This window comes from Heloderma suspectum, chromosome 3 (genome assembly GCF_057233095.1).
Source record: "Heloderma suspectum isolate Gila_16-S chromosome 3, 16-S_ref, whole genome shotgun sequence".
Classification (NCBI taxonomy): domain Eukaryota; kingdom Metazoa; phylum Chordata; class Lepidosauria; order Squamata; family Helodermatidae; genus Heloderma; species Heloderma suspectum.
In genome coordinates this window covers 140,855,989-140,868,527 of record NC_139460.1, presented here as the reverse complement: position 1 = coordinate 140,868,527, position 12,539 = coordinate 140,855,989, and the positions used below count along the sequence as shown (strand labels likewise).

Genomic DNA, 12,539 nt, shown 5'->3' with positions numbered 1-12,539 from the left:
AACATCCATTGGGGCCCAGTTGCTTACCCTTGCAGATTGTACATGTTGTCCAGCATCTGTCCCACTGTTTATTGTCCCTGTCACCATACCAATTGTGGGGACATGGAATGAGCCGGTGTGGTGGCTCAAATGCCCACGCCCTAAAGGGCGTTCGGTAAGCCGCTGTCTCTTGGCATCTGTAATATAGGGAGGATATTGGTCTACCTTTTAGGGTGGCAATAAGGATTACTGAGTGTGTGTGTATAACATTTAGAAGAGGGCTATGTAAATGCCAAGAGTCGCTTTTTGTGTGACTCTTTTTTTGTGCAAGTTATGTTGGAAGTATCCAACATAACTTGTATCATGCCTTCCATCCTCTTCAGTCATGCCATTACTCCCACAATACCTCCATCTTGGGAACAGAAGAAACAAGTGTGCCCTGCAACCAGACGGCATATTTTAAGGAGCATTCTTTCAGCCATTCCATTCTATTCCTATTCCCTCCTCTCCCCCACAACAGTCAGTCATCATTCTGTGGCCATGAGTGTGTTCAGTCCTTATTGGACTATTTTTACCCCCCTCCCCTTAGGATTCTTCCAAAGATTTTTGTACTTCTGCAAACCTTGGGGTTCCCCCAAGCCTGCTGATACCTACATCTTGTGTGTAAGTGGTGTCATTTGGGCTACCAATGCCACTTATTGTCAAGGGCTCCTTGGAGGCCTCTCTCAGTCTAATCCAGTAGCCAAGTCCAGACACAGACAAAGGGATTCTTTTCAAAGCTTTATTCCTCTTTTACAACTTAACAACTCTACTGTTAGCAACTAGATATGAGCAGCAGAGTACCTATGCCCTAAGTTGGAACAGTTGGTCTCCGTTTGAAAGGGAATCACTGGCAGACCCTGAACTTATGGGCTAGGGAGAGTCCCTCCCCTTTTCCCTTGGATCCTCTGGGCGCAACTGTTGTTTGCACACCAACCGGGCACTACGCCTCCTTTCCGCGCCCTCCATTTGGCGCCGCTCCCTGTGTCGGCGTCGCACGTCCAGCAAGTCTGCTTCCCGCGCTCTGTCATTCCCAGGACTGCTATCTAAGCTAGGAATGCCGTTGGGAGGAATCTCTGTCAGCTGTTGGCCCTGGGAAAGATGAGCGCACTCCTCTCCCAGGAGCGGCTCCTCTTCCTCAGAATCAGAACTACTCTGAGATTCTATGGGCTCAGTGTCCACCCTGACACTTATAGCCTGAACTCTGAGAATCAAGGATATGATTGTTCCGGACTTGGTCCTGGGCCCGTCTTTTCCTTGATGTGCACAGCTTGCATAGATTCTCTTTATGAAGGTAAATAGTGTGTCTATCTTGAAATGGCCTCATATGAGCAGTCCTGGGCAGATCGATCTAAAAAGCATTTGGCTGGCCCCTCTTGGAAATAGTATGCTGGACCAGTTGGGGCCCTTGGTCTGATCGTGCAAGGCTCAAGTTCTTTCCAGCTGTGGGGTCCCCCTAGAGGTTGCCAAGTCCAGACTTTCCCAGTGGGAAAACACCAGGTGCAGCCACCCTCCGATTTGTAGAGAGCAGTAGGATCTGTAGCTGTGTACTTCAGAACCAGCATGTGGGGTGAGAGATGCTCATCTTCAAATCCACCCAGACCAGGATATATGTATGTAAAGGAGTAAGTATGTATTTATGCAATAGGTCAACATCCAGAACAAACTAGAGGCCCAGGTGACCTCAGTTGCTCAGAGCGCTCATTACCAGTTTTGTCTGGTATGCCAACTGTGTCCGTTCCTGGGTAGGGATAGCTTAGCCACTGCAACCCATGCACTGGTAACCTCAGGGTTAGACTACTGCAGTGCACTGTGTCTGGCTGCCCTCGCGTCTGGTTCAGAAGCGGCTGCTAGTGGTACTCCCTGGGACACCTAGCTATGCTCACATGACGCCTGCGTTAAAAAAGCTGCGCCGGCTGCCAGAGGGCGGGTGCTGCGACACTCAGTGCGGTATTGCAGGTACTCCTGAGGTGAACCTGAGGAGCAGGCAGCACTGTCAGAAGTGTTCTCCTTGAGAACCGCAAGGACCACGTGGGGACATATGGGGTAAGGCGGTTCCTAAGGTAAACCAGTCCCGAGTTGTTTAAGGCTTTATATGTTAACAGAATCTTAAATGTGGCCTGGTAGCTTATTGGCAGCCAGTGCGGTTCTTTCAACAGAGGTGTAACATGCTGCCAAAAAGAGGACCCTGTTAGTAGCCTTGCAGCTGCATTTTGCACCAGCTGCAGCTTCCAGACCAGGCCTAATGGTATTCCCACATTGAGCGTATTACAATAATCCAGACCTTGCTCTGCCTCATGGTCATTCTACAGAAACCTCGATAAGAATTAAACGGTGTAGCGATCTCTGTTCTCAGACTTAACTTGTAATGTTTTTGTGTGTCTTTTTCCTCCCCTTCTCTCCTCCTCCTCCTCCTGCTTCCTCAAAAAATTATCCTTATTCTCATACCACCGGGAATGGGTTTGCCCCACTGCGAAGGATGAGATAGAATCTCTGCAGAAAGAGTTGGATGAGCTGAAAGGGAAAAGCCTCAGCTTGGAGTCCCAACTCAAATCGGTCCTGCACCCTGTGATGCTGGACGTGTCCGACAAAACCCGGGAGAGCCCTCGGCTCTTGGACGACGAGCACAAAGTGGATCCTGAGACTTTGGCGGCGTGGACCCAGAAGCTTCAGGCGGCGAGTGATATGTACGAAAAAGCGAAGGACGACATGGAGAAGTTAATGGAGGTAACAGAATGTCTGCTAACCTAACTGGGCAGCAACTTCAGTATTTAATACTGGATTGGCAGGGGCGAAGGGCTCGGTGACCTCTGAGTCATTCCTAGATGTGCAAGAAAGCAAAATAGGGCTGAGAAGCTGGTCAATTGACCTTCTGTTATTTGACCACAGTCTGATAGTGCATGAAATCAAAAACTCAAGAAATCCATATAGCGTAAAACCCTTTTTAGGCAGACTCAAGAGTTCACCAAAAATGTGCAAGCTTTCGAAAGTTTGTGTATTTTTTGTGATCTTTGAGTTGGCCTAATAAAGGTATTTCATCTTACCGATTTTGGGATTTTTCTTATGGCCAAGGTGCCTGGCTTTGTGTTTTGTATCTCTTGTATAAGTGAAAGGCCTTCTGCTCTTTTCAATGTTCCGTAGCCCTGTGCAGGCTAAGTCAGTGTTTCATATGCACGCGCCTCTCACGAGCAGGCATCCAATTTTATCCCCAGAAAGCTTACGCCCTCAGGGCAAACCAGAGGGCAGGTGGCTGCTCTGGAGAGCCCCGCTGGCTGTTCTCACCCTGTGGTATTTGCTGCAGCAGGAGAGTGGGGCCGGCACGGCTCTCAGGATCACCTGATGCGTGCCACTAGGTGGATAACAGCTCCAGAGAACCCCGCCAGGCCCACTTTACCCCTATGGCAAATGCCACAGGAGGAGAGCAGCCAGTTGGGCTCTCCAGACCACCCAGTGCAGAGCCACCTTGTTGGCGTGAGGCAGCAGCTGGAGCCCTTCTTGGGGGAGAGGGGGAGCATGCAATTCGCTTCTCCTCCTGTTCCACCTTCTGAGGCAGGGGATTCACCCCACTTCATGAGAGGGCTGGCCCTGCAGATAGGGCTTTAAAGGTAAGTGAACACCAGCGCTGTAAGACCCGAACTGCATGTTACTTTGTAGATTTAGCTAGCAGCCACATCTTTCTTTTTTATTCTAAAGTAAGTGCAGAGGTCCCAATATGGGTTGGGATGCTAGTCTGTGCGTGTGGGCAGGGGGGTGGGGGTTAGGGGAGCTTTAGTCCTTTGCCCCCACTGTAGTCTCAATCAGGATCATGGTCCTGAAGGTGTCATTTTCATTTCCGATCACTGGATTACTTTTTGGCAATGAAAATTACAGGTGCGGGCCCCCAGTCTCTATCAGGACCACAGTGGGAGACAAAGAGTTAAAGCTCGCCAAGCCCAGTCCTCCCATTCTGGGGTCCTGATCCATATCTGTCTGCCCTTACTTTAGATTAATAAAGCCGTATCTGCTAGTTCCATTGTCAAAATAACAGAAACAGACTGGGAGCCAGTGCAGTACATTCAGCACCAGTTGGATTTGTTCCTATTGCCTAGTCCCAGTTAGAAGCCAAGCAGCTGTACTTTGAACTAACAGTGGTTCCCGAACAGTCTTCAAAGGCAACCCCAAATAGAATGATGTTACGGTAGCCTAATCTGGAGGTTACCGGAGCGTGGATCAATTTGGCCAAGCCATCCCTGTCCAGGTGGGGGTTACAGCCTTAGTGCCATGCCACAAAGACGGAGTCTCTAGTGACAAAGCTGGATCCAGGATCCCACACTATAAACCTAGTAGAGCAATATGACAGTGGAACCAATTTCCTAGGGAGGTGGTGGGCTCTCCCACAGTGGAGGCCTTGAAGAGCTGGACAGCCATCTCTCAGGGATGCTTTGACTTAGATTTCTGCATTGAGCGGGGGGGTTGGACTCAATGGTCTTATAGCCCTTCCAGCCCTACTATTCTATGATTCTATGAACCTGCTGCTTTAGGGAAATGCAGCCATATCCAGAACAAGGTGAACCCCAGTTCTCTGGACAGACCAACCACCCATCAGCAGTACTTCTGTCTTAATAGAGGGATAAGGAGCGAGTGAAGTTTCACCGGCTGCCATCACATTGACACAGGCCAAAAATCCCCAGGAGTTGAGACTACCAAGGAGCCAATGCTGAGATGGGCATCCATGTGATCGGATGTGCATTCTAGAAGCTTCTTGAACGCAGCAGCTAGCACAGTTCTCTGCTCTTTCTTACTGTTACAATAAATTAATGTTTTAAATGCTTTACTGATATTTGACTGATCAGCTGGCCAAGCTTCTTATTCTAACAGCCTAAAGCAAAACATTAACTATTAGTGTCCTGAATTGTCTGTTTTGTCCTCTGACCTTTTTGGTTTTGCCAGTCCAATAGCCACTAGTTGTATTAGACTGGTTTTTCTTTTTCTATTTTGGCATTGATAACCAGATGCCATTTAGGCTTCCAATAATCTGTGGAATGTATCTGCTTTGCAAACGTCGATTTGCAAACGTCCAGTTTGTTGAGAGGTGGTGCATCCTTGCTAAGGCAATGGGCAAAAGGGGAGATTTGCTGCCAGACTTTGCCCTAGCAAATTCCATTGCCCTAGCACATGCTAATTACACTGTGCAATCATTGGTTTACACTAGCTCAATATCATTAGTGCTGAGGCACAGTTGGATCCTACCCATACCTCACCTGTCTCAGTGACATAAAACAGATGGAGCTCAGCACATTTAGGTCCCTTGAAAGATGCTGTATTGAATTGTTAGGGGATACTTAGGGGATAGTTCCTACAATCAGCAGATTCAAGTGAATAAACTTTTTGGGACTGTACCACCAGGTTTCAGAGCATGAGTGGCGTGTTTGAATGCTTCTCACCAGGGAGCAAAAATACCTAAATGTAGAAAGCAGGCATGCTGGGAAGGGGTTTAGCCTCTTATTCTTGAGTTGATGTATTTTTGTGTGCCTGGGGTACTGATGGGTGAGGAATTTGTTTGGGTATTCTTGTATATAATTGTGAACCAATTTGTACCTCCTACGACTGTACATGGAACAGAATGGAACGTATCTCTCTAACAAACTGTATATTTCCAAGGGTTGCAATTAACTTTTTTTGTGAGGGAGAAGAGGAATGCATACTAAAAAAAAAAGGATACATTTGAAAGGTGCATGCAATGATTATGTACATTTGAAAATTTGCCCCAAACAGCTATTCTTAATGGCGGGGGGAATATGTACGTTGAAGAAATGTGCACAAATAATACATACATTTAGAAAAATGCACTTGCAAATACATATGAATTTCATTATCCAATGGAGACCAGAGTCAGAAAGAGTTTGGCAGTGGAAAATCGAGAACCTCAAGATTGCACTTACTTACTTACTTATTTTCTATTGCATTTCTAATTGGCCCCATAACTAATGTTCTCTTGACAGATTCACCCATCCCTACCCTGGGGTGTATTTTGTAGGAGATGGCATTCTTTACCTGCAGCTTGAAGTGGTATAGTCAAGGGAAGGTCTCCCACTTGAATTTGCTAGTGGTGTAAATCTTTTGAGTATCTTGCTCTTTTGAATGGACAGGGCATACTTCATATCAGGTGGGAAACTTGTGGCACTCTAGATGTTCTGCCCTGCAACTCTGAGCATCCATCATTGGCTATGCTGGATTGGGCTGACGGGAATTGTAGGCTAAAACACCTGGCAGGCCACAAGTTGCCCACCCCTCCTTTGTAACATGGCCATCTTGGCTGAGGATTATGGGGGTTGCAGTCCAACACATCTCGAAGGCACCAGGCTAGGGAAGACTGCATAATATGGATGATTCTGCAGCTCTTAGCTATATGAAGAAATACAATCTGATATACCAGCTGCATGCACATAACACATACTTCCACTTGGTTCCTATCTTGTTCTGGATCAGAGCATGTGGTAGCATGTGGGGCAAAATTAGCCACAAGACTTTAATATCAAACAGAAGCAAGCACCTTCCCACTCAGGCTAAAACAGCAGGCCATATATGTTAGTCATCCTTTTTCTGAGCAAAGAAATCTGACAACAAGTGGGGTTTTGAGAGAGAGAGAGAGAGAGAAGTTTCCAAGTACCTTACTTAGACTAGAGATAGGCGAACATTCAATGACTGAAGTTGTTGAGGTTCTCCAGATTACTCCTCAAAGCTCTTTTCACCTCGTTCTCATTTCCAAATGCAAGCATCTCCCCCCCCCCCCCAAATCAGGAAAAATGTGCATTTTAAAAAACGCTCTCCCAAAATGCACACTCCCCACGATCATAGGCTAAAGTGTGAAAATGAGTGGGGAGGGAATGCACATTTGTGCAACTGCATGTTTTTGGAAGTACACAATCGCATACTTTCAAATGCAAGTTCAGGAAATTGCAAACATTTACCGAGAATTGTGCTCCTGCTCACGTTTGGGCTTGTGAATGGAACATGTTCGTGTGGTTTGTGATGGGGAATGAAATTCTTGTACATCCGTTACTTAGACTTAACTGGAGAAAAAAGACATTGACTCCCACTCTGCCACATAGAGGGTCTGTAAATTGAGAGACTTATTAGTAGTAACATTCTGGAAGTGATACCAAAGAGAAATGGCAAATAAGTTGTCATCATGGATTTAGTTTGTGTGTACCTTTTTTGTTTTTTTAAAGAAAAGGAGAGCCACTGGGCGAGATTAGACTGCTTGGGAGAGTAAGGAAGCTGTTCAACATTCATTTTGTTCATACCTGCGCATTGTAATGTTAATGCATTTAAAGTATTTAGTCATGCGGAGGAGGGGGAGGGGGGGACATGGAATTGCCATTTAGTATATCCCCCCCCCCCCCCGTAATGACTGTCAGGCTGAACTCAGACAGCTTTGTTTATTTCCCTGGATAGAAGCCCTTGCGGCGTATTTTGGGTATATAAATTAAAAATGCCTGTTTTCTCTTCAGTTTTTGCAAGCCATTTCCCAGGGTAATTTTTAAGTGGTGTCCCTATTGGGCGGGGTGGGGTGGGAGGAGGAGAAGGAAAGCAGGGTCGGTGTTATCTGTTGCTGCTTTAAATATGCCCCTTTAAAATCTCAAATGGTTTGTCTTAGAAACATTGGTTAGTTTTTATTGCTGCTGCTGCTGTATGCTTAATACTCTTAATTTCCATATAGGTAAATAAGAAACTGAGGCTGGAAAACGGGAGCCTTGTGAGGGAGAACTTGCGGCTAAAGGCTGAGGTTGGAAGCCGATCGCCCCAGAAGTATGTAAATATTTTAAGCCCTATCATGCATTATTCATGTGACCATACTTAACTATTGGAGGGCCATAAATGAAGTATGTAGTGATGTAGACTGGGGGGGAGCGGGGCGGCCTTGTCTTTCTGCTGGGGGTGAATTAAACAGGAATTCTGGATGGCTTGTCTTCGTTGAGACTTGGATGCGACATTCAGTCTGAAAAAGTGGATTTAAACAAAGCAGCATTGGTATTTTTAAAACATGGAATGTTATTATTGATTGTTCAATAGACTCTTACTACCTCCCCTTCCCAATCCCCCATGCTATTTATTTTATATAACAACTGGCAAACGGACCTCACTTTGCACAGTTTGGAAATGCCCTTAGTTTGATACAGTGAAGCCTTCAAGCAAATTTATGCAGCTGCCAAGAGCTGGACATGTTGTGTCAGCCTCACCTAAGTGCAGCTGTGCCCATTGGCATTCTTGGCATAGCCCCTGCCATGGGGCACCCCTGTAGCATCCTGCAGAAGGAGTCTGTCCATTCCATTCTCCTGAGGAGGTGGGGGCTGCCCTATAGCAGCGGGGAGGGGTAAGGCATGTTACTGTCCCTTGGCTTCCTAACCTCCCCTGGCTTCATATTGTATGGACTTGCAAAACTATGTGCTGGTTAGGGAAGTTTGCCCCTTGTGGCTGAAGATGTTACTGCCGGCTTCAACCACATGGACACATTACTTTACTTAAAATTAATTAATGCATTTTAAAAACAAAATAATCCTGAGGTGCACAGCCCTAGGATCCCCTTAGTATGCATGCCAAGTTTCAGGTGTTTAGGTTTACCATTGTGGCGCTATCAGACGGACAGATATGCACCCTCTTTTATTATAGATTTCTACCCTGTTTTATGACTGGAGTCCTCCAACATTTTTATAAAATGCAATGGGTATGTTACAACAAAACAGCCCATCAGAAGTAGGTGTCCCATGTTCTCTCAGTCTGCCTTCCTCTCCTGGGTTCTCCCTCTCAGGGCGGTTGGCGCTGGGGGTAACCCTGTGGTGAGGGAGGGGGACAGGCTCGCTAGAGATGGAACTGGCCCCCCCTTTTTCTCAAAATATTCTCCTCGCAGTGACCCTGCACAGTAGGTTAGGCCAGCCATGTATTTAACAGCTTGCTTGGTTGCCACCAGTGACAAGGAATTCCATGCAGCCTGTTGTCAGAGAGGGCTGACAATGGGCTGCTCAACATGGACATATTTGTGGATGTGAGGTGGAAACACACAAAGATTCATCTCAAAGTGTCAACCATCCCTCTTAAACCAGCCTGCTACACTTCCATGCTGGCCATGGGGGAAGAGAAGCCCCCACCTCCACAACCAGTGTGGAAACACTGGTACTTGCCTCTTATCTAGTAATTTCGGGCTACTACCTGGGGGGAGGGGGGGCTTATTTATAAGGCTGGATGATAATGGCCAAGCCGAGTCGGGATTTGAATCCAGGTCATCTCCCTGTATGTAGTTCAGTACTCTAACCACTACACCAAGCTGGCTCTTTGTTATCCATACAAAACCCTTGCAAGGTCCACTCCTTGATTTGATCTGGATACCAGTTTTCTAAATGGTCCTAAGTATTCGGGCTTTGCATAGATCAGGCCGGCACAGCCTGTGACCACCCACCGAGCTGAGTACAGCTGACCAGCCATGTATCCTGGCGTACCAGAGAATGTATCTGTGCTGGCCTGTGTCCTGTTCAGCTCCTTGCTATGAAAACATACACACACACACACACACACACACAGTTAACTGCAGTGGAGGAGTCAATTAATTAAGCAAGCCGAAGCAGAGTTTTTACTGGCAAACAAGGATTTTCCAGAGAGAAGGCAGGGGCGTAGCCAGGGTCAAGCACACAGGATATACGACTCCAGTCCAGGTTATCTGAAAGACTGTATCCTCCCTTATGAACCTGTCCATGTTCTGAGATCTTCTGGGGAGGCCCTTCTCTCAGTCCCACCACTGTCACTGGCATGTTCAGTGGGAACCCAGGAGAAGGCCTCGGTGGCTGCCCCACAGCTGTGGAACACCCTTCCCGGGGAGGCTAGGATGGCTCCCTCCTTGATGTGTTTCCAGAGGCAGACTAAAACATTCTTGTTCCAGCAGGCCTTTGGGACATAGCTGGCACCTGGGGATAAATGTTGTTTTAAAATGCTGTTTTAATGTTTTAATATAATTTTAATTATAGTGTTGTTTAATTTATATTTTAACTTTTGTATATTTTCATATGTTTTAATTGTATATGTTTTAATTTTTGTAAGCCGCCTTGTGTCCCAGTACTGGGAAAAAGGTGGGGTATAAATAATAATAATAATAATAATAATAGCAGCAGCAGGCAGCTATAATCAGAATCCAGAGACAGCATTAGGCAGAAGTCCAAGGTCTATAATACAGAGCTCCAAACATGAGTTAAGGTCAAGCTAGAAGCTGAGAACAGGTGTTGTTCTCAGCAAAGTCCAGGCAGAAAATGCAGGCTTCTGTTCCCAGGGCCTCCTGAGCCTCACCCACAGCTCAGCTGCCATATATTACAATCCTTACTCCTGAGGAGATATTCCTTGGAGTCGGGTACTTTGTCTTAAAGGAGCCTTACTGATCTGCCTCTTAAGGCAAAGGTGCTCTCTTGGACTGACTGGATGCTCAGCCTCTGCCTCTGAAGCAGAACTCCCTTCTTCTGGCAGGGGCAGATCAATGGTCCTCTCCCCTGAGGGTCCAGTCTCCTTAGCATCTCCTGACAGAGGGGGCTCCGTGGCTTCAGGGAGATCTAGCTCCTCAGAAGAGGAGAACGATCCCTTCAGCTAGGGGAGCCTACCAGAGAACTGATCATGCTTCTTCCTGGGACTACAAAAGTAGGAACCTGTGGTGGACCAATGTGTATGTCCAGTGGATTGTGTTTGTGCTTGGATCACAATTGTGACAACTCTTGGGGGGCAGGGAGGGTGCAATACTTTTGGAGCTTCATGTTCTATTGTTGTGTGAGGACCATCGTTTCTCTTCACTGCTGTAGTTTGTAGTGTGTGTGTGTGGTTTTGTGTTTACTATAATGGCCATCCTATTGTTTTTGTTTAAATTCATGTGTTGCTTTCCACCGTAAAAAAGCCATCTTGAAGCGACTTACGCACACAAATACAGAAATCTGTAATATAACAGAAAAACAAAACATAAACCCCATGTAAACCATAATAGGCACAATAATACAGATACAAATAAACACCATAAAAACACAATCTAAAGAGAATACAGTACAAAATGTTTGTCCACAATGCAAAAAATCTTCTGTTACAAAGTATGCTTTGATTTACATGGACGTGCATATCACATACATGTGAGCCAAACACATACCTGGGGGATCTTTTGGCGTTGAACTTTGGGCGCTTCAGAAAACCTGATACCCCCCAAAGCTGAGAGAAACACCGCAACAAGGTCGTTGAAAGCAATTCTTTGATTTATTAAAGAAGAATTTAAAATGAATTAAAATCCCGCATCTGGGGAATTAGAATTAATGTATAACACCAAGAAGGTTACAGATAACAAGCATTTAAACTCAGTAGTGAAGTACACTGAGATGCAGAGGAAAATAAGTGTGTGTGTGTGTGTGTGTGTTTGTAGCTGATCATGGAGGAAGGAGGAGAAAGTGGGGGGAAAGAAAGAAGTTTCAGCTTCAGATAATTTGAATGGGGAAGAAACATACTATTTGGGGGAATTGTTAGAGAGTTTGGAGGGGATTAGAGCAAAGGCAGGGTATTTGGAGAAACTGGATGGAGAAAGAGCTAAAGCCGAGAAACTTTGGAGTTTGGAATGGGGTGGAATATTAGGAAAAGGGGAGGAGAATAATTGGGGTATGAACTACTTAGAAGGTAAATAGAAGATAATGCAAAGGTTTACCTCTCCATATCTGCTGAGTTCTTGAGTTCCTTCTCAGAAAGAAAGGGATATGGGAGGAAACTGGGGCAGGTTTGCTCTCCTTTTTTATATATGTCTTCTTTATTTAAAGAAAAACAAAACACAACAACAACAGAAACACAACAACAACACACATGCACTAAAATATCTCTTAAGATTGTAAGATATCTACCTTTGGCTCCCCTTACACAACAAATGCTTATTATTATTCTCTAGTACTTGTCTTAGCTGTATATCATACATTGAGTTCACAGACATTATCTCCTTTCTCCTAATTTTAACAGCAGAAAAAAGAGAATAAACCATCTCAAAGTTCAAAATCCACATACATAGATATCATTTTCTCTATTTCTTGTACAGGCAGGTTTGCTCTCCTGAGCAGAAAGGATGGAAGGAGTCCTCTTTCCTTCTCTCCCTCTCTGTGGGTGTTCTATGAATTTGGGTTGCTGTTTTTATCCCTCTTCTCTCAGGATTTAGTAATCAAAATAAAACAAGTCTTCTAAGATTGTTCATGGATGTTGGAAAATGGATTTTTGGGTGTCAGACATTGAGGGACGAAAGAAGACAATGGGCTCCTCTTTCCTGGGGGGTGTCTCCACCAATGATTTACTCCAAGATGGTTGCATGTTGAGGTCATTAGAGATGCATGACGTCGTGGCCATCCAGCAACCATCCCGGAGCTTATCAGGGAAAAACTGGATTTCCTGAGACTGCTTAAAGTCTGATTCTTTTCCTTAAGTCGGATTCTCCCCGGTATAGTTGTTGTATACCCCAACCCGCCCCCCCACTTAGCTTGGGTATGCTAGCCCTG

General features: G+C 45.6%; 1 protein-coding gene across 2 annotated transcripts in view; it reads left to right on the top strand.

Annotated features, from left to right (window-relative positions):
• The window catches only part of OBI1 (ORC ubiquitin ligase 1), a 49,701-nt gene that overhangs the window by 24,019 nt on the left and 13,143 nt on the right, over positions 1 to 12,539 (top strand). For both annotated transcript variants that reach the window (XM_084841815.1, XM_084841816.1), the window contains 2 exons: positions 2,497 to 2,745; positions 7,721 to 7,809. In XM_084841815.1, the coding sequence (XP_084697941.1) occupies positions 2,497 to 2,745; positions 7,721 to 7,809 (338 nt within the window). The remainder of the gene's footprint in view (positions 1 to 2,496; positions 2,746 to 7,720; positions 7,810 to 12,539) is intronic.